Source organism: Cheilinus undulatus, linkage group 6 (genome assembly GCF_018320785.1).
Source record: "Cheilinus undulatus linkage group 6, ASM1832078v1, whole genome shotgun sequence".
NCBI classification, from domain to species: Eukaryota; Metazoa; Chordata; class Actinopteri; order Labriformes; family Labridae; genus Cheilinus; species Cheilinus undulatus.
This window is the reverse complement of record NC_054870.1, coordinates 24,502,736-24,522,677: the sequence shown is the minus strand read 5'-3', so window position 1 is coordinate 24,522,677 and position 19,942 is coordinate 24,502,736. Positions and strand designations below refer to the sequence as shown.

General features: G+C 38.9%; 3 protein-coding genes across 7 annotated transcripts in view; 1 reads left to right on the top strand and 2 right to left on the bottom strand.

Annotated features, from left to right (window-relative positions):
- Positions 1-38: 38 nt before the first annotated feature.
- LOC121510757 lies at positions 39-2,712 on the bottom strand. Its single transcript, XM_041788971.1, has 4 exons — positions 2,407-2,712; positions 1,179-1,532; positions 767-970; positions 39-619 (listed from the first exon to the last, which is right to left on the bottom strand). Exons 1-4 carry the CDS (start codon positions 2,597-2,599, stop codon positions 171-173), a joined length of 1,200 nt encoding a protein of 399 aa, XP_041644905.1. The 5' UTR covers positions 2,600-2,712; the 3' UTR covers positions 39-170.
- A 1,605-nt stretch (positions 2,713-4,317) lies between these two features.
- On the bottom strand, positions 4,318-19,419 carry LOC121510752 (galectin-related protein-like). Of its 3 annotated transcripts, none has more exons than XM_041788964.1 (6): positions 19,333-19,390; positions 15,857-16,091; positions 15,257-15,349; positions 15,080-15,168; positions 14,185-14,371; positions 4,318-10,252 (listed from the first exon to the last, which is right to left on the bottom strand). In XM_041788964.1, the coding sequence occupies exons 2-6, from the start codon at positions 15,887-15,889 to the stop codon at positions 10,109-10,111; spliced, it is 546 nt and encodes a 181-aa protein (XP_041644898.1). In that variant the 5' UTR covers positions 15,890-16,091; positions 19,333-19,390; the 3' UTR covers positions 4,318-10,108. The 3 variants fall into 3 exon arrangements, with proteins under 3 accessions (XP_041644898.1, XP_041644899.1, XP_041644896.1); XM_041788965.1 differs by having other exon boundaries at positions 15,257-15,340; XM_041788962.1 differs by lacking the exon at positions 15,857-16,091 and having other exon boundaries at positions 15,257-15,340; positions 19,333-19,419.
- abch1 (ATP-binding cassette, sub-family H, member 1) overlaps positions 18,804-19,942 on the top strand; it is a 50,695-nt gene continuing 49,556 nt past the window's right edge. The window contains exons 1-2 of one of the 3 annotated variants that reach the window (XM_041788956.1): positions 18,804-18,860; positions 19,343-19,484. The gene's annotated coding sequence lies outside the window, so the exon portion shown is untranslated. Of the gene's footprint in view, positions 18,861-19,342; positions 19,485-19,942 lie in introns of those variants that run through there. The other 2 variants (XM_041788957.1, XM_041788959.1) reach the window with 2 other exon arrangements.

Sequence of the window (19,942 nt, the reverse complement as noted above, 5' to 3'; positions counted from 1 at the left end):
AACTGAGATACGTGAAGTAATGATACATTTACTCAATGGAAGTTTTATGTCCATAACCTTTACTTAAGGCCAAGAGATGATGACCTAAAAAATCCCTGGGGTGATAATAAAGGTGGAGACACCTTTGTTAGCATCCCAGTTTCTTTTATTGTCCTTGTTTCCATACTAGGTCACTTTGTCTTATGTTTACTGTCACGGTTCACATGTTCAACTCGTGTCTTTAGCTTATATACAAGTGAGAAGAAACTTTTCCCAGATACTTCTCCTCCCTCTGTCATGTCTGAAAAAACCCCTGGATATTTTGAAACAAGCATTTTAGCCACCTCTATGCAGGCACTCTTGCTGGGGTTTGGGCAGTGTTTCTGCATAACGTCCACCACAGCTCTCACCATTGCTCTGATATCTGCAGGGTATGCCTTTGTTCCTCTGGCCACAGCCTGAGAGAGTGAAGCAGGCAACTTGTCAAAGGGAATTTCTAAATTGTTTATCCATGAGTTCAGTGTTCCTATTGATGAAGGTCCAGGATGGTGTGGCCGTTTGCAAAATGAGTCCGCGGATGAAAGAGAAGGAGTCTGTTCATGATGCACACCACTGTTGACAGGATTTATGTCTTTAAACACTGTAAACAGACAGAAATAAACACATTATAATAAATATTAAATAACATTAACAGGTATAATCACTTTGATTTATATATTGGCCATACCGATCCCTTTATTAAGTGCCTCTCACAACATAAACAACCTTTATGATGTATTTTTCTCACCTTTTTTTCTGAACGTTTGGGTGGCTTTACAGCACTGCTCTGCCGTCAAATGACTCTGCAAGTCCTCCTCTTCAACATAGACAAGGTCCTCTGTCTTTGTGATTCCAACCTCTGTTGCCAAGTATTCAATAACAGCCATCAACCTCGAATATTTCAGTTCAGGAAGTGCTTGCTGAATTTCCTGAACACATTCAAAATCCATACCTAAAATAAAAAATAATGCGAGAAAACCACAGTAAGATCAAGAATGTGAGTTTTTGTGCTTTCTTATGTTTTTTTTTTTCAAAATCTAAAGTTTTTCCCCAGATTTTTCAAGTTGTCTAACCCAGATTTTATACGACTAGTTGTCCAATCACAAGTGAGCTAGCTCTGTAGTTATTCCAAACTGATGTTAAACATAAGAAGTATTTACCAAAAAAATAGTTGGACTTTTTCTTCTTCTGTGGCTGCTCCTGCTCCACAGAGCCTTCAGTGCTACAACTGTGAGGTGGGGAACATGGCCCATCACAGTCACTCATCTGGTGATTTTCACTTACACTCTCAGTAGAGGGAGTATGAGATGAAGACAGCTCACAGTTTGTTTCTAGTTCTGATTTAAAATGTCCGACTTCAGCAGTGTTGGAAAAGTCCAGACTGATCACATGATCCAACGGTTCCTCTTTGACCTGTGGTTGCAGCTCTGTTTCCTCACTGATGATGATCTCTTCCACTTTGATGTCACATTGCTGAAGTGAAGGAAGCTGGTTCTCTGAGACTTGTGGAGGATCTGAAGGGATGTAGAAGAGCATGACATTTTCATTAGTATTAGTGCAAGTAAGATATTTTTATTCATATGTTTTCAATCAGGGATGCACTAAGTTATCTGATACTCAGTGTCAATACTGGTTGATACGCCTCACTTCATTCCACCCCCCTACTTCCACATATGACAGATATCAGACTACTGACTAATAATTTGGCATTTACTTATGGCTGTAATTGATACATACAGGTGCATTTAACAACATTTTGACAACAGGAAGATGAGCGACACCAGACTCAACAATATAGATGAACTAAAGGCTGTTATCAAAGTAACCCGGACTTCATACCCCCCCCCCCCCACCAGTGCCACAGACTGATCAGCTCCATACATCACATAGGTGCAGTAATTTGTGCAAAAGGAGCTACATCCAATTGCTGAGTGCATGAATGGGCACATTTTTTTCAAAAGGGCAAGATTTCTGTATTGTAAACCATTTTTAGAACTGATGTGTTGTGATATTCTAATCATTTGAGATAGTGGACTTTTGTTGTTTTTTTGTGAGCTCTAAGCCATAATGGTCAAGGTTTTTAAAAAAATCTAGAAATATTTCACTTTGCATGAGATATATGTGGAATATGTAGAATTTTTAATCTTTAATTAAACAACGATTGCAAGTAATTGTAATTTGAAAATCTCTACTTTAATGAAAACAAAGGACATGATTTTAAATGTTCTATTTGTTTATTACAACATTTGTATGCAAAACACAGGTTTATCAAATAAAGTTTCCATGGAGCCTTCGCTGTCTCCAGACTATGGCTAGCCTAAATTTAGCTTGCGTTTGCTATAAACAATGTATCAACAGGCAAAAAGTTAACGTATTTGTGATGCTCACGTGTTTTGAGGAATGCCACTTGGGCCTTTGTTTGTTTCTCGAGCTGCTCTCTCAGCTGACAGATTTCCCTCTTGGCTCGGGCAGCTTCATCCTGATACTCAGCTATCGTCCTTTCAACAAGCCCAAAGATCTCCTCCGCAGCCGCTGCCAGTCTCTTATTGACCAGCTGTCTGAGCAGCAGCGTCCCTGACATGATGAAGCCTGAAGATTATGTCACCAGGAATTGTGAGGAGGACGGACAGACATGAAAATAACGAGATAAAAACTGAAAACTCTGCTCAGTAACAAACACAAACAGCATGTGAGTCAACAGTGTGAAGGTAATGCTTCTGGGTCAGCTTATGACATACTGTAAAAATCATCACAGCGCCCCCTGCTGACGCGGGTGACTCTTAAAATCTCAAACGCAATAGGATAGAATAAAATGTAATGTTATGTAATGTTAATGTTAATGAACACGAAAAAAAAAAACTCTTGCCTATGTTTATGCTCTATAAGGAATTGATAAGCTAATCTTTCAACCCTTTGTACAACCCTGAGTCAATAAATGAGTGCAATGTAAATATATCTATCTTTTTCAAGTACATAAGTTGCAGTTTGTTTTTGCTTATTTGTTTTAAACCCCTAAAATATATTTAAGAAATAATAACAAATCAAGATATTTATTAGAGCATTATTGTACTCAGGGTTAGCAATAGAAGAGCAGTGTAGACATACAGTAGTCTGCCTGCTACATACAGTATGTATAGTCCCACAAGTCAGACCATTCTTAGGCCAGACTTGCATGTTCCTCAATGCTGATTCAAGTTCTGGAGTATGTTATTTGATGCATTCATTCAAAAGCACACTAAATGGACAAAAGTATTTGGCTGACAATATTTTTCCAAGAGGAAGACAATACTGACACTAGCTGAAAACAGACCTTTAATTACAAAAATTCTGACGAAAAGTAAGCTTACTTTTTGTCAGGGGGACTAAAACAAGACTAAAATGCAATGTAGTTCTTGTCAAACATTGAAAATTCATAATATGAGACAGCACAAGCCATTAGGTTGGGTAAATCTACGGCTCTTCTGCCTTTCAGCTGTAAAGAGCAGGGATACCAGGTTTTGTGGGGTGTATAAAAGACATGTATGATTTGCATCAGATTCAGGCAAAGAAAATAAATGTTTTGACCAGAAGTTTTGACTAAAATGTAAGGAGTTTTTATGGACTAACACTGGACTGAAACGATTTTTAATTTTCATCTCCTAAAATTTTAAAGGGTTGAAATGACTTAAATGTGACAACTTCATTGAGTTCTCTAAATGAAGACTGCTACTGAACGTTTCACTGCTCCACACTCCATTGTCAGTTTGCTCTTCACAACTCCATCTGATGCTTGGCACTGGATGGGTGATATGAGGCCCACATGCAGCTGCTCAGCCATGGAAATCCATTCCATGAAGCTCCTACAGTTTTTGCACCTACATTAATGCCAGTGGAAGTTTAGAGCTCTTCAGCTGTGGAATCAGCAGGTTGTTGGTGACTTTTATGAATCATCTACATCGGCAGTCATTTGCCCTGCTCTGATTTCTGACATCTGTCACAGTACCACACCTGAAGTCAATGACCTCTTCAGAACGACCCATTTTGTATCATAGATGTTTGCAAACGGATGCTGCATGCTGATTTTACACACCTGTGGCAACAGAGCTAATTGAAACACCTGAATTCAATCATTAACAGGTGTGGCCAAATACTTTTTGTCCATAGTGTATATCTGACTTTGGTTGTTGCAGCTAGGAAAGGTAGGATGAACTCCATCTTATTATGTAAAAAAAACCACTTAGTTAAACAAGGACTCAGCAAACAGGTTATTTGTCCTATGGGGGCATTAACAGTCGGAGACATTAAGCACAAGAACACGTCTAAGATGAGAAGTTTATTGGTTTGCAAAGTAGCTGTTTTTACAAAAGCATGAGGTGGAAAAAAGGAACATTTGGAGAAGTCTTACAGCACAGTGGTAGAATGTACCGTCTTCATCTAAACACTGGTCCAGTGCACATTTGTGAGACACAAAATCAGGGTCATTTTAAGATATTTGGGGAATTTGCATCATGTCATACATGAGAGTGCTTCTGCTATTTGTGGAGCAGGTTTTTGAAAGCTGCACAGCTGAAAGGGAGACAACATGATGCTTTATGACACCCTGGATATCCTCAGACTGTACATCCTAAAAAATACTTCAGTCAAAATGATGCTTAGCTTTAAGGTTAACAGAAAAAAAAGTCCAACACACCTTTCACCACACGTTTGTCATACAGAAAGTAGAATATGTAAATTTGAATATGTAAGCCTGTACCAAAGATACGCTTTGATCATTATATAAAAAAAAACCTCTACTTTTCAAGATGCCTTCATAGAAACAGCAAAAATTAGTACGTTACCAATACATTAGGTATGATGTTACCACACACAACCCTGCTGGTTACACTGTAATAAATAGAAATAATAACATGATTGTACAACCACACAACACATTACCAACATATCAGCCTACTTTGAGGACACTTCATACTGTGAATGGATACCATGATGTAGTTTTAGCACGTTTTAAAAGTGCAAATCTGAAATGGTAAATAGCGTGACTTGTACACTTTGCCCGTCATCTTTCTTCATGTGAATTTGTTCAAAGTTCGGCATTTAGTAAACTGGTCTCTTCATAAATACTAGGCTAAACAGAAGGAAAATAAAATGCTACCACAAGGGGGAATCTGCCCTCAAAACACGCTGTACACAGTAGATGGAATAAAAGAAATAGCATGCCTGAATGCACCAAACACTGACAACATAATACCTTAGTCTTTCATACAAAATTCCAGGTAGCTTACATGCACATCAAAATGCTTTCTGCTGGTAACTCAGCCTAAAGGCCATGTTCCACAATATGTACATCCAAAGTCCAATCATGTCAAGTTCATCTTAAACCTTTTATGTTTTAATTGAGGAAAGATGGTCTGTTTCACCTTTTCAGAACACGCATGAAGCTGAGTTCATATCAATAGATTACAATCAGAAGGAGAGTAACATTCAGTTTTTCAGTGGCGTTTTAAAGGGTTGAAGAACAATTAAATATTCATTAAAAAGAAGAATTGTTACAATAGCAATGGGATCATGGAAAGGTAAGAAAGTGGGGCCCGTTGTATTAAACAAAGTATTGAGAAACAAAAATATACAGATGTTAAAACAACTTTTCTCTCCTGGTATTCATAGGTAGAGTTTAGTGCTGACCAACACTGATAATTGTTAACATGAGGGGAGGGGGGATTACACACTATCTGTGAAAGGAAACTGATTGCTGACATTTTACTAACTTATGATTACAACACCCTGATGGCACAGTGTGTTTATTTCATATCTGTCCAATGATAATATAGCTGAATTTAGCTCTGCAGTATAAGAGGCTAAAACAAATAAAACCCAGTATTAGAACATCTCAAAATGATTTTTTAAAATAAATGAATGAAATTAAATATGAAAAGCTCTTTGTATTAACAAAGGGACCAAGGCCTTTTCCATGTAGGCATATTCCACGCACTGAATCCAGAGAGGAACTTTAATGTTTCTAGTTTTCAAATGTTGCTGCAACACCTTTCCTGTATTTTTCTTCAGCTTATCTAGGGAAGGATACAGGGAAAAAGCTCAAGTTGATTGCAATCTGCAACTTAACAGCAAGATAGCCCAAAATGACAAATTCTGCGCACTGTATCCTTTGGCAAACCAGCCTTTTTAAAAGTGTGCTAGTACCAAAAAAAAGCTCAAGTACCCTGCCAGCTTATCATGTGCCAGACAATCACTTGTGCATAAACCTCAAAAAAAAAAAAAAAAAAAAAAAAATCCCCAAACATGCTATTGCAGATTTACATTGTTGTATGTTAAGAAAGCACGTACACAGCTCAGATCCCTGTACACTCACTCAAACACAAAACCCTCCCTGATGTGAGCCCTTTAATTCAGAGGTCTTGAACTGGTCATCTTCCTCCCCCATAGTTCTTAAAAACAGCACTACTACTGCTGCTGCAAAACATGAACCTGTATGAACACTAGAGTACATTTTGCTTCAACATCCATGACACACACTGCTGAGTTAAAGTTGTAGTCTTTACATGAGTAACATCAACACGTTGCTGTAAAATGTAGAAAATGTAGTGTTGTAAATGGATGGTCACCAGGTAAAAGAAAGAACACAAAAAAACCTGTGGACAGTTATTTCACATTATTCTCCCACTTTTCTCAGTTGTAATACTGAAGAAATGGTCCATTTCACTGGCTCATATCTTTTCAGTCAGCACTGCACTTCATAACAAACTGTACTCATTTCCTGTTTGTGACCAAAATAAACCAGCGCCTACCAAGCGAAAGCAAGTGAGGAAGATTCTGTCTGACCAAGCAGGAGAAAAAAAAAAAAGGCTTGCTTCAGAGCCATCAGAGCTGGAACAGGGAAACTTAGTCCAACATAAGAGTAGAGATGATAAACACTGGATGTATGCATGCATCCAAAACAAGCTTACTCCAAAGACACAGCAGCAGAATGAGACGGGACACCCTCATCAGCTGAAGACTGAGTGTACAAATCTTAAATGTATTTCTGTGCAGTCTACTACAGTCCCAACTCTTTGCCTCCTTGATGGGTCAAACTGCTTATGCAGAGGCTGAAAACAGCCTCTGAAAGAATGCCTTTTAATAATCTGTTCGATATGAATGAGCATCTGTCTCAGTCAAAGCTTCTCAAAGCTCAGTCGAGGTTTTTGTTATTAACAGCTAATTAATATTTCATCCATCTCCAATTGACATAGAAGTTGTAAGAAATTAATTTGGTTAACTTTATTTTAGATAATGCTTCAAGGTCGAATTATAAAAGAAAATATTAAGAAAAACTCACTGACTGATGCACCATACAAGAGTTTTTTCCAAAATCTTCAGGCTTCACTGACAACTGAGTTATGCATTACATTAAAGCAAGAATAATGCGTCCCTAGTTGTTTTATCACCATTAAGAGCTACTTTTTTTTTTTACCAATAATTAATGCCAAAATTGTTACCAAATTGATAAGAAACACAAATTTTAAAATTCTGTCAACCCAAAACTTTGCACTTGTGTACCCATCATCCTTTGCACTCCGCTTGCTGGCTTGATCCAACAGCGTGAAAATGGTGGATGTTATGAGTGTCAAGGGTGGACCATGTGACAAAGTTTTTGAGATTAAGAAGGCTCCAGGGACTTTAAAATATGACATGTGGAAGCATTTTGGTTTCCTGGTGTCAAGAAAGAAGAAAGGGCAATGGACAATCCAAAAATAATGTGCAGACACTGTCAGACTGCAGGGACACACTTACTGGGGAATACCAATAACATAAGCAGATAGTTGGCAAATCATCACCCTGTAAAGATTCACAGAGATACAAGGAGCAGAATCCAGCAAGGCTTAAAGACTCTAAAGGAAGAGTTCACTATCTACTTCCCCACAACAGAGGGCTCATCAGATCACAAGGTGTAACTGTGAAGGTTTTATAAGGTTTGTAAACACAATGTCACTTTTTTTACCAAGTCTTTTGTTGTTGTTTTTTGATACAGAAATAAATACCATACCGGGACTAACCGGGGTATTATTGTACCGCGAGATTTTGATATTGTTACATCCCTATTAGTCACTCATTTAATGCAGCAAATATACTTTGTAGTTTTTACAGTATATGGGTTTATAAAAAAGGCATTTCAGCCATTTTTCAATAAACTCATTCTACTCTAGCTGCTGCTTTACTTTGCTGTTTTTGAAAGTAAACAGGGTCTTTTGTTTTTGACTGTTGACAGAAAAAAAGAAGACCTCACTTTGAATGTGAAAATATTCTCATGGATGGACATTTATCACAATTTTTATATCCTTTTATACATGGCATGATTCATATTTTTTACACAATTATTTGGAACTTAATCCAAACTGAAAATAAGCATTCGTTATAATAGTCAGTCATCTTATTTGGCTTTTGTTGAAAGTAGTAGTTCTATAGCAGGCAAGGTGAGCACTGATAGTGAATGAAGTGTAAACAGAGCACATTAAGACTTCATACTTTCAACACTGTGAGTTTCACGTTGAACCTCGACAGTCACTGCGTGTTTATCTTAACTTTGTCTCTGCCTCAGTTAAAGATAAAGACATACTACGTGAAGGGAGAGGTAATGGAGATAAAACCATGTAATAAATTCAAGACAATAAATTACAATTGTTAGACCTGCTGGCTGATTCAAACAAAGACAGACCTGCTTCATAACGTCAACCTGCCTTAGTGTGGAATGATTCAGGAACACTTTTAAAAAGTCATAAACACATAAGACATACTGTATGACTGAAAATGGACTATAACAGCACCAGCCATACCACCAAAAACTGTGACTTAACATCATAATTTGTGCATCACTATATTTTCTATGCTACTATTGAAACATGAATACTATACATTCAGAATACCATCAGGATCTGATCCTGCTTCCAAGAGACTCGCTGCAACCAAATGAGACCGAAGGATTTGTGTCATTGTTGCTCAGCACACACATGCACACTGACAGCACTGTTTTTCTAAATATTAAGTGAAACTAGTGCTTTGAAAAAATGAAAATAAGTTGCATACTGCTTTAGTGTACTATTCAGAGGAAGTGAAAAATCTGCAAGTGTGACAGCAGAGTCATGAACTCATTCAAACAGCAAATATGCCTTTAATTATGGCTTAATTACGTAGCAAAACATGCTGTGTACAGCATGGGACCACTCTGATAAATCTTGACATGATGTAATCCTTATTTTTGGGAATTTAGGTCGATGAGACTGCAATGTGTTGCCATGGCAACTTGGATAAACCCAAGGGATCACAGAGGAATACCCTATGGAGAAACACCAGCATAGAGAAAACAGGATGCAACACTGCTCTACTGTGATCTGATCAGGAGTTTTAGAAGATAACTGCATCGAAAGAACAGAAACAATCTGAAATAATTTACGCAAAACTTTATCTGATATTCAAAACTGTTGATTGTGACTCAGATTTAACCTGTCACATCTGAGTCCAGTACGGCTGAATTTTGAAGACTTGTCATGTTTGAACAATCTTCAAGAACTCTCTACTTTGTCTTAATCTCAGGCATGTTGCTGTTTATCCAAAAACTTATGGGAGCTGTTAAATGTCCAGATATAACCTGAAGAATAAGGACATTTAATTAACCTCTATATTTTGCTTTCCTCATCATTTTTTCCTGAGATACTTGTTTCTATGAAATTAAAATTATTATTCCCATCTATGGAGGTGCTTCACACCTGCCTCTATCTCCCTAAAGGATTCAACCTGGAACGGATAGTAATAAATCATAAGATCCTTGATCTGACAGAACTGGGTCTACAAAGAGGGAAACCCTGAAAACCAACAAACACATTCACCATCAAAGCCTCATTGTATCAGATCCTGATTAAAAGAAAGAAAGAAGTGAATGAGACTTAACAAAGGAACTCTAACTTGTCACAGCCGGAGTCTTTTTCCAGTTGCTTTGTCGCTGCAGTGTTGCATGATGGGTAAGGAATGATGACGTAACAGGCGCGTACTGTGTGTGCATGGTCGTCTGTGATTGAGTCCTTGTTTCACACTTGACTTGCAGAAAAGGAGGAGCGGGAAGTTAACCCAGCTTGGTGATCTGTAGGTCTCCTTGTATCCGTACTGTGTCGATAGAGGCCAAAGATTTTACTTTGTGATAAAAGTCAAAGAGCTGGTGTCCATCCACGAATATCCGGAACCTCTGGTGCTCACAGTGGATCTCAATCTGCAGAGAGGGAGGAGGGCCAAAGAAAGTACAGAGGAAGGAAAAGAGAAAGAGAATTTTAGATGGCAGAAATGATTAACCTGGGAGCTCAGTGCATAAAGGAGCAATCAACACCTCAAAGATCTAAAAGGAAACCTTCAGTGTTACATGCTGACTCAATTCCTTTGCAGAGCATTGGATAACAAGATAACATTTAGCTTAGCACAAAAATAAGAAACAGACTAGCCAGGTTTGCTAAGCGGTAAAACAAAAACATCTAGCGAGCAGGCTAGCTGATGTGACGTAACAATGCACGCTGGAAGAAAAACAGTTCAATTTTGTACCAAAACAGACTACAAAAATATGTTTTCTTATTGTTCCTCTGATTCAGGTCCATGTGCTAAGCTACAAAAAATCTTGCTCTCACACCACAGCTTAAGTACTAATGAGACTGATTTCAATTGCATCAGTCATTAAAACAAGAAATAACCAAACTTAGCACAAGAAAAGTAAGGTTATTTGTGTTCAGTAGATTATTTCTTTGTTTTAACAATACTTCTTGGCAATACATCTTATACTGTTGGAAAGCCTGTTTATTTCCCTTTTAAATGATGCCACATTTGTTTGCAACATACATTTGTGGGATGAGCAGCAGAGCTGATCAGTGCCCATGAAAAAATTGCCAAATCTTCTCTGCCAATGTCAAACAGCTGATTCTGCCATTGATGCTTGTTTGGGGTTGAAGATTGAAGTCTGAAATCAAGATATATTGGCAATTTAACAATTCGTTCATTTTACAAACAGGAGCCTCAGTAACACGTTTAAGAACCATATAAAGCCACAACAGCCTGGCACCTCCTCCTCATGCTGGTCACACACTGCTGTGGGATGGCATCCCATTCTTCAACCAGCATTTCTCATCTCAATATCTCTCTGCATTGACATTGCCTCCAATGATGACAATCAGACACCTGATTATCAGTACCTGTGGGTATCAGAAGCTCAAAACAAGAGTCAATAGCAACAGCAGAATAAGCTGTTTGGCATCATCTGAGAAGATCTGGCAAATTTTTCATGGGCACAACCCACACACTCAGCTCTACTGCTCATCCCACAAAGACATGTTCCTTACAAATGAGGCACCATTTAAACTAATAATAAACAGGGTAGAGAATTTATTGCCAAGAAGCATTGTTACAACAAAGAAATAATCTACCAAACCTACATTTCCTTACCTTTTCCCCCAATAATATGTTTAATAAAAAGGTTAGCATGGTCCTTTAACCAACCTATTCACCTTGTTTTATTTAAAAACACAGATCTCTGCTTTTATAAATATCTAGTCAGTTGTTGTCATGCAGTGAGGGTTCTAAGTAATCATTCACATTCTGCACTACTTCATGATGAGGATGCCATTGCAATGTAAATCTAGTTAGTTTTAGATTAAGCTCACTCAAAAGAAAATTCAAATCAAGATGTCTGTTCCAATTCAGTAGCAGCTGCATGAGGGTGCGACTAATGAACTGCTTTTCTGCTGCAGTTGAACATCTGTTTTTGTTTAATCAACCCAACACACACTCACTCAACAGGAGTAGATTGATTAAACAACTCTAAATTAGATGTTGTTCATCTCCACAATCCTTACTTTAGTTTCGGTATTTAGATATGAAAGAATTCACAATATCTTTTGATGAAATCTGCAAAATCAGGTTAAGACAAAAAGATATCCAGAGTCATTCATATTTCTGAGCCCACATGATAAATATCTTTTTTCTCTAACAAATGAAATTAAAATATCTTTCTGTTTAGGCTTCACTATGCACTTCAACCATTTGCTAATTTTGTTCTGGATAGGTAGTGCAAGTGCACAATGTTGTTTTAGGCAGAACTGAGCAACACCTTTCACTCTGCAGTTAATCTTTCCCACAGTCATTTAAAACATTACCGGCTGCAGCTCTGACTTAATACAGAAAACAATAGGTGACAAAAAAGTTTTATGAGCTTAATGAGAAGACTTTTGTAGCCAGCTCTTAATCATGTTTGTCCAGTCTAATATTAAAAGCTTAAAAGGTAAACACCACAATCCAAACTGATTCTCAAAAAAACAACAGTTTATGTGTACCAAACCATCCAAACACTGTCTAACAAAGCCAGAAGGAAGTCTGTGTAACTTTACCATACAAGCCCTTGCTCACCTAAATCAGCCAACATGAAAAACTGATCAGTGTTAATATCGTCTCTGATATTTTCTACCAAAGAAAAGCAATTTTGTAGTCGTGCTCCCACCTCCTGATGCAGACAGTTATCATTGAACTCCGTCTAACCTGCTCTAAAACCACAACTCATCATGTGTCTGACCACATGCCTGCGAGTGAATTTGTGAGGCAGCACTCTGCATGGCAGCTTTAATCTGCAGCCTCCAGCTTTTGGCAGAGTCATGAATGTGCTGACCTGCTCAGTCACGCTCCAACAATAAACAATGACACTTTAACAGAGAGCAGGCATTACATAACCAGACGCAGGGATAACCTCTTTATAAATAGGTGAAAGATGGTGGTGGCTTTGTTTAGCTTATTGTGCTTTCTAAAGGCCTAAACCTTCTTTCTTCCAGAAGTAGATGAGTTTGACTGTGTAATTTAAGTCCAGGGAATTCACATTTGAAGTTAAAAAAAAAAAAAAAAGTCTTCATATATTTTTTGTCAAACACCATATGTCTTACTAATGAGCATATTCAGAATTACTGGAGCGGAATATGACATTAGAGTCCTTCTGGTCATATGAGAATTACTCATTCTGCATATGTAATGCTCAGCCGACCACTGCATCCACACACATAAACAGCTGATGCCACCTCTAATGCATTTCACAGACTACTTCACGGAGCTCACAGCCTGTAGCTATGGAGGAATATGATAAAGCGTGGAAAAGATTTCCCGTTTGCCTTTTATTTCTGCATGCTAAGGTGATGTACTATGAATAAAATCTTTTGACAAGATCAAGACTTTTCTTCTGACTAACCTTAAATGTCATAAAATATAAAAACTGCCATGAAATAAACAGGAGAAAAGCATGCTGGTGGGTGCCAGGATTGTATACAGACAAAAGCTGCCCTGAGTACAACACCATGCAAATGCTGCTAAATTACACAATGATTTCAACTCATTCTGTTTCATTTTACACTCTTAGATGATTGTTTTAGTAAAGTATTTTATCCTTTGCTCACTTTGATCCTATCCCCTTTACATAGCTGTTGTAGTTTGAATGTATCTCAAACTAATATTTGATATTAGTTCAAAAATAAATACTGATATAGGTTATGATATCAAAGTAGCTAAATTTAAAGCCCCAGTATTGGGTAATTTCTTGTTTCAAATCACATACATTGCTAAATACTTCTAATTTATCTATGCAATTTGGACAATACATTTATGTCTGTTCTGTGTCTTTTGCAAGAGAAATAGAAAAAAAACCCAACTTTTTTTGCATATGTTTTAGATGCCAAAAGGACTTGAGAAACATAAGTGTCCTGTGAGTCTTAATGCATCACTGCTGCCCTTTCTGTCTTTTGAGACACTTTTTGGTTTAAGTATGGCTGAGGATGTCTTATTTAAGCGTTGGTATTTTTAGATAAGATGGATCTTTAAAATAATAAAGATGGTATTATTTGGAAATGTCCAGTATTGAAAAGTCTTATCATGATTTTGACAACTTTACACGGTAGATGCTTTTGAAAAGAGTTAAAGCCAAATAGCAGCAATAAAACTTCCAGATGCATACCAAATAAGATGCAGTGAAAAAAAGGATCATGATCAACCATGAAAGCAGACTGCAGGGAAAAATAGAGCATCAACCTATTTTCATGAAAGCATTGTTCATCAAGAACTTAGAGACACTTGACCTGAACCAGAAATAACCACATGTGGCGTATGACTTTGTAAGAAAAGGATGTTTACCCTAAAAGGCTGATCAGGGATGAAGGGAAAGTAGGCAGTGGACGCCTCCTCCCCAACCCATTTCCCAGAGACACGGGCACTGCGCAGAAACTGGCGGTCAGAAAAGCGGGCAGTGAGTTTCAGGGCCACATCATATGGAGGCTCCTCCTTCTCTGAGTCACGGCCGCAGGTCAGGCTCACATTGAAGCTGAGTGAGGAAGGAAAACAGAGGATTGCAGCACAACACTGACAGCATATGATCCCAATCACTAATCTGGATTAATTTAAATGCAGAATTCTGCTGCTGCAATGTAAAACCAAAGTGAGTTAATAATGCATAATCCCTGCTGCTAGATTTGGTTAACCAGCCCTCCTTTGCAGCTGTGCTGTTTACACACAACCCTCTTTGTTGTGGTGTGTTGACAAGGCTGCAGGCTCAAACTTTCTGGGGAAACAGTTGTTTATTTTGAGCCTTGGAGCAGTTTTGTTCTGCAGGACATTCACATGAACTTCGCCATGAAAACTGTGCCAGCAGCAGCCACTGAGAGCGATGAAGTCATGGGGAGGTTTCTTCCAAGTTTAACACAAGTTTCCAATGTAGGGTCAGGACACACCCAAACAAGCCTGCCTTGCTTGGTCTCCTTTTTCCCCTTTTCCCCCCCTTTTTTCTTCCAGCTTGTTGGGGGGGAACGCCCTGTCTCTGCATACTTAACAAGCCACTATTCTCTCTCTCTCTCTCTCTCTCTCTCAGGCTGCCCACGCATTACTCACTGTGTCCTGGAGTGGCTGTGCAAGTCTGACTGCCTTTACAACAAAAACACATCTCTAGATTTTCTCTGTTTGCATATGCATGACAAAATAGTGTTTCAGGCTGCAGGCGGGGAGTTTGTGCATGCATTGCTGAGCGTTATCCTACCTGTCTGGCTCCAAGTCGACAATGCCCATCACTATGATCTTCTTCCCTGGCCGCATGCCGCCCCGGATGCGCCCGCTGAATGGCACCGTCTACGTAAAGTACATTAAAATTATTACGCACAGCACGGAGCGAGCGCCAAACAAGGACAGGCAGGAGGTAGTTAAGGCTTCTTCCTACCAGGAGACGTGATAAATCCTCCTTGTCAGGTGAGATGAGGCCGGGGTTCCCCAGCGAGTCGTTCAGGTGGTCATCCTCCACAGTCTGCAACACCAGTGACAAAAGAAACAACAAGCAAACTGTCAGTTATCGCCCCGCCAGGTGGGATGCAAAGTGGCCTGGTCGGGTTAAAATAAACACCATGAGGCCGCGGGCCTGTCTGTCAAATACAAACACACTGTGTGGCCTTGCACGCGGTGTAAACTAACAATGACGAGGTGGCACCAGACCTGTCATGTCGCAGCAGGTTACCTTTTCGTAAACCATACGAGATCATAATTTAGCCTCGTTAACTTGCACGTATGCACACAGAAAACCGGTGAACCTGCTAAGGTGAGCAAACGCCGGTACATTTCACCTTGCTCGTATTGGATTTCCTCTCCGGCTATACATGAAAGAGGAGTCGCGTTGCGCTCAATGCGCTGCGCACTGCGCTCTGCATTCACAATAAGCACCGGATACTCGACATAACGGTAAAAACCACAGCCCGTTATGAACTCTATATGAATAAATTCCAATCCAACCCCCTCCTCGTTTCCAACGAAGCTCCAAAATACTCACTATTCCGTCCTTTTCCGCTGCCTGCACCGCCATCTTGAGCTGAATAGCATAGGATGCTTATTATCGGAGCAGAGGCTGCCCTGCCGGGGAGTGTGGTGTGTCAGCGTCGTGGCACTGACTCAGGAGGATATTCCTGTTCCTGCCTGTGTTCCTGGTGGGTCTCTCCACGTCTGACCGGGCCCTACACAGAGCACATCCACCAAGCAGGACACCCCTCCAGCTCACGTCTGTCCGCCTGAAATGGGTGGATATCTGCTGACGTATACTTTATAATAATTACCGCCTAAAAGCTTAATCCCCTTCTGTTGGAGAGGGCTAATCAGACAGATTTTCCTTCACCCAATTAAGCAACGCATTCTATGCGCTATTTTTTCATCTACTTTATCACAAAACAATTTATAACTTTTACTAAATCAGTGGATTTTTTTTGACAGCCCTCAAAACTCTGCGGTCGCCTGTTTAGTTTTAATGTGACACAGTTGGGCTCTGGCCTAATTGGGCAAAGTGTGCACGCTCAATACATTTGAATGATTGAATAATACTCCAGGCTTTGAGGCTATAAATAGACCAGCTTCCAAACATTAATTGCTTTCCAGTGACTGAAGTGGGCATTCACATTGTCTCCCTTTCATTGACTTTTGCACGATCCACCCCCTCCTACTCTATCTCCCTCTATCTGTCCACTCCAGTGCCTGCTCACGTCTCCCTCTCTCCCTTGTGGAGCTCGGCTCGATCACTTAAACTGGGCCATTCTGCCCCTCTGTGGATGTTTGACGGTATTACAAGCTAGAGCAACCTTTCCAAGACCTTTCCCAAAGATTGTTGATGCAACAGCCAATTAGAAGCGCCCAGAGCCGTTTATACCAGGGATTTGATACATCCAATTACATCACGCAGTCTTATAAGGACATGGTATCTCTTTTTATCCCCGTACAAGTAATTTACCTTTCAACAGCAACTTGATAGTTAATGTTGTGAGATGTGGGGCATGAAGCAGGAATTATGGAAGCCCAAGTATTATGTCCTGTCCACAGACTGTTTTGCTTTTAGGGAAACAACACAAAATAGACTATTTTTTTTAATGCCCAGTGCTGGACAACTCATTAAGTTTCAAATTCAGCTCCAAGAATGAAAACAAGCTAAGTGAGATTATATAACTGCTGAATGCCATGTTGCACTCTCTAGTTTTTTGTAGGCTACATGTGGTAAACAGAGTGCCCAGTATGCCCTGCCCCTCCCACAAAACAGCTCTAGCTTCAATTTAAGTGAGGAGCAGAGGGAGCAAAGGCTCGTACTTCTGTTAGTCTGGAGAGCGAGAGAGCAAATGTGGCTGACCCTTGAGGCTAAAAAGAGGAAGCAATCATTTGAAATTCATGCTTGTGCTAAGTATAACTGATCTCAATATCAGTTAAACTTAGCCTGGTTCTGATTTTGTCTTACAACTACAGTTCCAAAAAACTTGGTGTGCTGTGTAAAATGTAGCCTAAATAAAAACAGAATGCAATAATTTGCAGTCATTTACAGTTGATAATAAACAACATATCAGATGCTGAAATTGAGACATTTTACCAATTGCAAGAGAATTGAGCTAATTTTGAATTAGATTGCAGGAACACATCTCAAGAAAGTTTGGACAGGGCCACGTCAACCATTGTGTAGCATCCCCCTCTTCTATAAAAAAACAGTCTGCAAACATCTGAGAAGCAAGGAGACCTGTTGCTGCAGTTTTGTGAGGGGAATGTTTTCCCATTCTTGTCTGATGAAGTATTTTAACTGCTTAACAGTCCTGAGTCTTCTTTACTGGATTTTTTATTTTATGATGCACTAAATGTTTTCTATTGGTGAACGGCCTGGACTGCAAGCAGACTAGTTCAGCACCAGGGCACTTCTACTGCAATGTCATGCAGTTGTGATGGATGTGGTATTGTCTTGCTGGAGCCTTGTCCCTTGTGCAGAGATTTCTCCAAATTCTTTGAATCTTTTGAAGATATTATGTACCTTGGGATATTCAATGTTTTTGTAATTTCACTTTAAGGAATACTTTTCTGAAACTGTTCCACTATTTTAAGACAGTTTTTTTCACAGACTGGTGAACCTCTGCCCATATTTACTTCTAAAAGACCCTGTCTCTCTAAAATGCTCCTTTTATACCCAGTCATGTTACTGACCTGTTACGAATTAATCTAATTAGTTGCAAAATGCTCCACAAGCTGTTTTGCATTGGTATCACTTACTTTTCCAGCCTTTTATGGCCCAGTCGATAACCTTTAGATGTGTTGCAGCCATCAAATTCAAATGAGCTAATATTTATCATGAAATTGAAACATGTCTCAGTTTGAATATCTTAAATTTTATGTTTTATTGTGAGCAAATATGGGTTTATGACATTTACAAATCATTAGGTTCTGTTTTATTTGTATTTTACATGGCGGCCCAACTTTTATGGAATTGGGGTTGTAATTGAGTGGGCCAACCCTCCACTTTTTCCTACATACACCCCTCACAAGATGTGTTTGTATAGTGAGAAATAGAAAAAAACTCTACATTTTAGTAAGTTAAAAACTTCAAGTGTCATAGATTAAGACTACATTTTAAGCTATCACTGGCTTAATATATGTGCATTCAAAAGGTAGCTGGACTTTGAGTCCACAGGTTTCACCTCACATCTGAAAGGCTTTTTCACTTCTGTGCTGAAGAGCTCAACATATTTTAGAGAGGTCTTTTCACTCTTATTCTTTGTTACTCTAATTTACTGTAATGCATTTTCTTCTATCATTATTTTTTAGTTTCATTTCTTCTTGATAGTTCTTCAATTTCCAGGACGTTTTTTTTCCTACAAGAAAGCTGGGTCATGGGAATTTGTTTTTCAAAGGCCTCTAAAGCCTATTCAAATAATTGCCAAGTTTTGCTTTGTAAACAAACTTGACCCTTGAGAGTCTGCAGAGACCAAATGTTCAAGTCAAAAGTAGCTGCTCTCTGCCCAGTCTGGATCACTGAGTACCTGGTAGGCTAATTGTGCTTACAGAGTGTCTCAAAATATAATTCTAAAAGAATTTTCCTCCAAATGTAGCAAGTATTAATCAATAACAAATATGAGAAGATGCACAAGATGCAGCCGGAAGTGCTCCCGGATGCTTTAACCAGACAGGATTATCAGTAGCTATGGCTAGTAGTAGCTAGCAAGCTAGCTTGAACATTTACTAACTTTAAGTTTAACATAGTACACAAACATAAGACATTACAATATCTGACTTACTATTTTCACCTTGTGTGATGCCATGTCCAGTTTTTGAAGACCGAAATATTAAATAGCAGTTATGTAATGATTAGCATTAGCATGGTTATAAAGCCCCAGAGGCGCCGCTTTGTCATGCAAAAGAGTCAAGACCCAAATTTATGCAGCTGGACTTGAGCCAGACTCGGCAGTCTTGACACAAGGCTGAATGGTACAACTGTGTCACACATATTTCTCTTACATTTGTGAAGGGCCAAAGGAGGAGGCCTGTGCATGTGACCCAATCCATCCCACACGGGACATGGCGGGCTGTGGAGAGGAGAAGGTTTGAAAAATAACCGGGTTTGGTTCATTCACATGCTTACCCCTCTCTAAGATGTAAATACGCGAGCAGTGAGTCTTTTCTCCTATTCTTATTAATACATTTTTTTGGTCTAACGAAAACAAACGCTAACTAACTACTAACTGGTCAGATGAATAACCTTATTCTTTGAGACACAATATCTAATCAGCCAGGCCAGATGAATTACTGTTCACTTTTTGCTCAAATTTCTGCTCGTTGATTGCACATTTCTTTTGTAATTATAGTCAGTCAGAAACAACTGTTTTGATAAGATCATTTAAAGTAGTTACATGCAGAATTTATGAAGTATCTGATAATCAAGATGCATTGTTTTCCTTACTCTGAAGTCTAAATGATTAGTTTGGTGTTCTGTGCTTATTTTCTAGGCAACATGATAATCTTAAAACAATTTTTTTACAGCTTTTTATGCAAACTGTTGGACATAATTTGTTGATAAATCTATTTTTCATAGAGTTGTAAGGACAAAAGAAATGTCAGACATATTTGA

What these genes read in the sequence shown, in the direction of transcription:
- LOC121510757 (XM_041788971.1), bottom strand. Translation starts at nt 2,599, where the DNA reads ATGTCAGGGACGCTGCTGCTCAGACAGCTGGTCAATAAGAGACTGGCA. An exon ending in AAAGTCCAACTATTTTTTTG is followed by an intron (nt 971 to 1,178) that starts GTAAATACTTCT and finishes TTTTTATTTTAG; the next exon opens with GTATGGATTTTGAATGTGTT. An exon ending in CCAAACGTTCAGAAAAAAAG is followed by an intron (nt 620 to 766) that starts GTGAGAAAAATA and finishes GTCTGTTTACAG; the next exon opens with TGTTTAAAGACATAAATCCT.
- LOC121510752 (XM_041788962.1), bottom strand. Translation starts at nt 19,380, where the DNA reads ATGGATTGGGTCACATGCACAGGCCTCCTCCTTTGGCCCTTCACAAAT. An exon ending in GTCGACTTGGAGCCAGACAG is followed by an intron (nt 14,372 to 15,079) that starts GTAGGATAACGC and finishes TTCCTCACTCAG; the next exon opens with CTTCAATGTGAGCCTGACCT. An exon ending in TCCCTGATCAGCCTTTTAGG is followed by an intron (nt 10,253 to 14,184) that starts GTAAACATCCTT and finishes CCCTCTCTGCAG; the next exon opens with ATTGAGATCCACTGTGAGCA.